This window comes from Blennius ocellaris (assembly GCF_963422515.1).
Source record: "Blennius ocellaris genome assembly, chromosome: 5".
NCBI classification, from domain to species: domain Eukaryota; kingdom Metazoa; phylum Chordata; class Actinopteri; order Blenniiformes; family Blenniidae; genus Blennius; species Blennius ocellaris.
Genome location: NC_137654.1, coordinates 10,834,819 through 10,841,317, shown reverse-complemented (window position 1 = coordinate 10,841,317; position 6,499 = coordinate 10,834,819). Strand labels below are relative to the sequence as shown.

Here is a 6,499-nt window from a genome sequence, read left to right as displayed (position 1 = left end):
GCTGGTTGACTGAGGGCGGTTTGTTGAGGCCTCCATGGGTATGAAGCTTGTTCATGTTGGAGAGTGGAGAGTAAGACAGCGGGGATGCTATGTGACTCCTGGAGGAAAAAGAAAGTATGATGGCATTAGTGTTGTTAACTTTAAAAAAAACATCACCAAAAAAGTCTGCCTATCTATCTATCTATCTATCTATCTATCTATCTATCTGTCTGTCTGTCTGTCTATCTATCTATCTATCTATCTATCTATCTATCTATCTATCTATCTATCTATCTATCTATCTATCTATCTATCTATCTATCTATCTATCTATCTATCTATCTATCTATCTATCTATCTATCTATCTATCTATCTATCTATCTATCTATGTATAGTATTGTTGTGTCAACTGGGTTGCTGTATCTCCGTGTGGCTTACGGTCTCTGGAGAAGTTGCTGCTGTGTCTGTTGCCTGTAGGAGTCAACGAGGGGCTGCGGCACCAGCTCCACCAGCTCCAAGCTATCTTTAATCTTCATCAGCAGCTCAAAGTTCTCCCGACCACGAACCTGCACGCAAATACAACACATGCATTAATCCAAGTGTGTTCAGTCATGAAAACGTTTTCAGTGTTAAAAATGTGGTTGGTTCTTGTTACAAACATAAGTAACAGGTTTATTACAATCTCACAAAGTGAAGGGATTAAAATCTCACGCATAAAGTTTCAGACACGTTTGTTAGATTATTCATTTAAAACTTAAAAGTTCTTACGGGAATATAGTAAATTTCTTCTTCTCCATGACGCCTCTTCCTCATGTTGATACTTGGACTGGGGATATTTGGTGGACTCTGTTTAAAGTCTGCACACAGCAGAGAGAGGATCAAAAGCCGTGGGGTCACTGACACATTTCAGAGTCTCGTCGTTTAACTCAAGTGTCACACAGTGTCTCAGTGTTCAAAAGTGATGCCACTGCGTAATTCAACTCACTGCGCTTACTGGCACTGCCGTTTTTGGTGACGCTGTCATTCAGAGCCTGTTGCTCCCTGAAGTGGTCCTCATCAGCTTTGCGGTCGCGCCCAGGACACGCGCATATCCGACCTTCAAACGACCTTCTGCCCAACACTTGACCACTGCAGAGATGATTCAGGATAGAAAATTAACAAATAAAGCAAGCAAAAATAAATAAATCTGGTTTTAAGTGTATTACTCCCTGAGTAAGTTTGAGTGGCAAAAAGATCAATTAGTATAATTTTAATTCTAAATATGAGGAGCTTCAGCAAACTTTCTTTTTTTTTTTTTGCTATTAAGGTGCTACAAAGCTGCATCCTTGAGCTTTGACAAAGAGTAATCAGCGTGCATTGTGGAAAATGTCCTCCCCACCGCAGCCGGTCTGCAACACTCTTGCAACACCAGTATGTGACCACACATATGTTTTAAGAGGAGATTGATTGTGCAAGAGGAACTCGACTGCACATATGGTGCGCATATTATCTGATGGTCAAACTATCTGTTCCAATCCCAGTCAAACAAAACCACAATGACGTTATCCAGGAGGAGCCGACCACTGGTGTAATAGTGAGCAGGACAGACCGTCCAGAGTGCGAGCAAGAAGTCAGCTGTACTTTAATCGACGGCTCCCTTCAAAGTGCTGTTGTCGTGTCAGTTTAGGTTTTCCATGCATTAAAATGTGCACTTGTGAATTAATAGGACACAGTGTAAATAAGCAGTAAAGCATAAACTGTCCTGCCGAAATTAAAGCAGGAAGTGCTTGCTTACTCTCGTGTTTCCAAAGTGATGATGATGAGGATGGGTCTTCTGTTCATTCCGCCCACGCAGCTGCTGTTGCACATGAAATTGTACAGGATGGTGGTGAACTCGGTCCCCACCTGAAACAGAAAACCACGAGGAACTTTCAGCTTTGTTGGGCTCAGTCCAGACGTGTCCAGTCCTGGTCCTTTGAGCTCCTGTGTGTTCTGGGTTTCTCTGTGCTGAGATTCAGCTGACTGTTTGGATTTCATACAGGACACAGGAACTCTGGGGGGGGGGGGGGGGGGGGGGGATTTATTTATTGCTCAGGTAATTTCTTTCAACGTGGCCACTAGAGGGAAGTGTTGCAGAGGGAAGTGTTGCAGAGGCCTATTGACAGGAGACAAGACACATGTTCTCTTTATGACCATCCTCAGGCTCAATCACAGAAATGATGATTCTTGAGCATGTTTAGACTTGTCTGCCTGGCATCTGTATCTATAGATGTGTCTGCCCTGAAGTGCTTCAAATGAATGTTTGTTAGAAATAGAGTGGACAAATTGTGTGTCTTGTCTTTTCTATTACCGGATGTGCAAAATGACACCTTCCTGATAGTGACATGTGCGTATGTTTGCACTCTCTGCATCCCACCGCCATGAACATCTCTGAGAAAAGATTTCTTAATATCTACAGTTACAATGAAAACTACAGAATAAAAGGTTAATAATGCAAACCAGGAGAACACATCCGATCAGTGTAATTCCTCATAAATGTCATCTGAATATTTTATACATTTCTGTAAATTAATTTTCCATAAAAACATTTTTTTAACTTATGCAAATAACGTTTCTGATGAACCACAAACCTGTGGAGCTTCGTAGGGCACAAAGACACTCTGCCGACCGGTGACTGGATCATCCACATACTGAGAGAGATTATTCCCCTCCACTCGGATCAGGTGACTGGCTGGAGCTACCTGACCTGAAATGAGTGATGAATGAAAGCTAATCAAACATAAACACATACCAATCAGTCATAACAGATTAATAGATCTTGTTCAAGTTTAAACACTCTTATACAAAGTGCAGTAGGATGACCACCAACATAAAGCTTTTTGTTCCCGTTTTGGCTTTAGGAATCCAAAAGCAATCAAAAATAATAACTGTCCTAGTGCAAGTTCAACACTTTTAATTTTATATCTGAAAGGTTTGGGGATTTCTTTTGCATTTGAAACTCATACAACAGTTTTAAACAATTCTCTATTGTACTTACAAAAAAATACTGTATTGGTCAATATATAAGGAGGTGTTTTTCTCCTGGAAATAGGTCTGGAAAGTAAGGTGGTTTTAAAGCAAATCTCCAATATTCTGTTCCAAGTGTTACGTATGCAGAATTCTGCATAATAACAGCACAGAAAGAGAGCTGAGGAGGACACCTGACACGGTCAAATGTCTGAACAAGCAGTGGCTTGATGATGAAAATGAACACACTCACACACACACGCACACACACACACACACACACACACACACACACACACACACACACACACACACACACACACACACACACACACACACACACACACACACACACACACACACACACACACACACACACACACACACACACAAACAAGACCACTAAACATTTTACAATTTGGCATCACAGAAGTTTTTTTTATGGCAGTGAGACGACAGCAGGAGCAGGTGCAACTAGCTTCCAGCATCAAGTATTAAAGCAACTATAGCTGGAGAGAAACCAGTGAGAATCAAAACTTGTGTGAAGACAATGGAAACTGTATTGAAAACTGTATGTAACTGGCCAACATCTGAGACGTTTAGCAACGTTACACTCTGTATGTATGCCTGCAAGCATCCATGTCGAGTTCCATGCCTTTTTTATTATCTTTACGTGTTTCTTTTAAGGGAGTTGTCTGACAATCAGGATTGTCTTATTCAAACCAATATGTTACGTAATAGTTTTAAACTCTTTTTGTTCCTTTTCTCTCTCTCAAATGAATAGGAATTAATGCTGCTGGGAAAAAGGCTTCACTTCCACTCCAGCCTTGTTAACATTACCGTCGTTGAAGTCTCGTCCCAGCTCGTGGTTGGGGCATCGTTTGACCACTTCTGTGACATGCTCGGCCTTCTTGTAGACCGGCATGGCTCTGAGGATGCTGCCATGTGGAGGCGAGGAGGACAGCTTGATCTGGATTGGACAGGTTTTGGCGATCTGACAGTAGAGTTTCTTCAGCAAGGGAGAGTACTGTGTTGGAGGGGGAAAAAAACAATGCACAATTTCAAATGAGTGATCTCAAAGTCCGAGTGCGTTGAGAAAAGAAGAGAAACAGATAACATGAAAGGACAATCATATAGAGCCATTCTGTATTTTATAGACTTCAAAATTCTCCAAAATGTTGCACGTTAAGTACACACTTCATCTGAAGAAGAGGTCAACTCAACTAAATTCATGCATTTTATGAGATGTAGTCCAGAAAAAAAAGCAGTTTATTAAGAGAAGCAGTTAAAAGAACAAAAATAGTTTTTTTTTCTCATAAGCTACCTCAGCAAATAAAGATTTAAAATTAAACTAAAAAGGCACAAACTGAGAGCTTCTACTCAGCCTTGTGTAAAAACTCTAATAGTAGTAATGCATGTATACAGAGAAACTAGTGGGAGGTTGAATAGTGAAATACCATGCAGTAAAGTTGTGTTTTAAGTAATCATTTGAATACAAAATGGTCAAACAAAGAGTTGGCTATGAAGCTAAACGGCTGTTATGACCAGAGGATACTGCAATTACCGCATAAAACTATGAGAGGAGGAAAAAAACTGTTATGGAAAGAGTGGGGGAGTATGAATGGAAAGGGAAAATACATGAGGACTGTAAAACAGTCAGCAGTAAATTGTAGCCTCTGTTGTAAAGATAATTACTGTGTTATTAGAATGAATAAATGACTATTATCCAGCTCTGGATTAGTGGGAGATAATATGAGATGTGGCAGGTGTCGAGGAAAAGTGCGACTTCAAACAGGCAGTTTAGGATAAATGGCTGCACGTATACACCCAGAGGTTAAAAAAAAAATAGTCAATGAGTTGACAATATTTCACACATTTGGTGCTGAAAACAGGAAACTCAGCCGTCAGTAATTCAAAGTCATCTTAATCAGTGTGTGTGTGTGTGTGTGTGTGTGTGTGTGTGTGTGTGTGTGTGTGTGTGTGTGTGTGTGTGTGTGTGTGTGTGTGTGTGTGTGTGTGTGTGTGTGTGTGTGTGTGTGTGTGTGTGTGTGTGTGTGAGTGAGAAAGGCCAGCACAGATGGATTCAATGACATCAAGGAATGGATGGAGAACGTTAACAACATGCCTCAACAAAGTCCACAAAACGTAAAAATCTGCTGGAAATCAAACTTAGAAGAAAAGTTAGAAGTCCGCTCCGTCCTGTGGAGACTTGCTATGATGAGCTCGAATACAAAGTCAGGGCACTCGTTGGTATCTGAAGTTACAGAATGTAGAAGTGTAAAGTTCGGTTTGAGACAGACATGTTATAACGCTGATCCAACAGCCAAACACAGCCCAAGCTCTGATTTCATATGGTCGTCACCCTCTGTTAAAAAAAAGAAATAAATCAGATTTTTTTTTTTTTTTATGGACAGCAGAAGCAGACTTCTTAAATGAGATATGGAATTGAATCTTCAGCTATTGCTGGCATCATTGTGTAAAAAGCAGCCCTCAGCTGTCTGTATGAAGCAAAGTTGCTAGTAATGGTTGCCCCTTCCAGCAAGGATGGATATTGCAATAACTTTTCATTATAGATAACATGTGTTTTGTCATGAGACAGCATATACCATAATGCTGTGGAAAATTGAAGATTAGATATGATCATTGGAAATGAAGAGTTTTTAACCATTTGGCCTTTTGCTGTAACATTTTCACATCATTGGGGGAAAAAAAGCTTTGGAAACTCTTGCATTTAGAGAAGAACTTTGTTTTCAATAGTATTGAAAGAGAAATAGTATCATTTATGTTGCAGGTTCGTAAATATATTTACTTCAGTATAAAGCAGGACAAACTCGTGCGAATATAAGTTCTGGTTAAATGCTAGACTTCTTGGCTTTTTTGACATCGTATTAATATTCACGGTTGCGTTATTGTTCTTGTGCAAGTTGAATGCATTAATTTCAATACTTTAACTTGAATCATCACTAATTCAGTAACTCTGTAAATTCTGTAACATTAATTCAGTAAAACATTAACTGTTATGTGAATTATGTTGCATTTGAGCTCTGTCTTTATCATTTTAGTTTGTGTCCACGTCACTTAAAATATCCTGAAAAACTGTGTTAATGCAATAAGACTTATCACTTATCACATTTTATTGCATCCATTTATATTTTGTTTGTTCTTTCTATCATCAGTTAATTATTAAAACTGGACTAGATTTGCTTCTTCTGGCTGAGAAAAAGTCTCTCCTACGTCAGGGAGTGCTCAGATTACTGTTGTGACACTGTTCCTCAGCCCCCAACAACACACATCCTAACTCCCATAAACACACACCCTCAGCCGTGAGCGCTCCCTTCAGGGCACTGGAAATACCTGTGCACAACATTACCTTTTCCCATTTAACTTTCCCTAACAAGTCTCAACAGCCCACCCATACCATGAATAAATATCTTCTGGGATGCAGCAGCCAGGCAGGCTTCTTATTTACTGACCTGGGGACTTTTTTTTATGTTGGACATTTTTCCATCAGCTTATTTTTCAATAGAATCACAA

General features: G+C 39.9%; 1 protein-coding gene across 1 annotated transcript in view; it reads right to left on the bottom strand.

Moving 5' to 3' along the window:
- Positions 1-414: 414 nt before the first annotated feature.
- The window catches only part of tp73 (tumor protein p73), a gene marked incomplete at its 3' end in the record, with an annotated part of 24,337 nt that continues 18,252 nt past the window's right edge, over positions 415-6,499 (bottom strand). The window contains exons 5-10 of the mRNA XM_080496224.1: positions 3,806-3,992; positions 2,590-2,705; positions 1,755-1,864; positions 966-1,108; positions 749-837; positions 415-546 (exon numbers count right to left, since the gene is read on the bottom strand). Of these exons, the coding sequence (XP_080352350.1) occupies positions 415-546; positions 749-837; positions 966-1,108; positions 1,755-1,864; positions 2,590-2,705; positions 3,806-3,992 (777 nt within the window). The remainder of the gene's footprint in view (positions 547-748; positions 838-965; positions 1,109-1,754; positions 1,865-2,589; positions 2,706-3,805; positions 3,993-6,499) is intronic.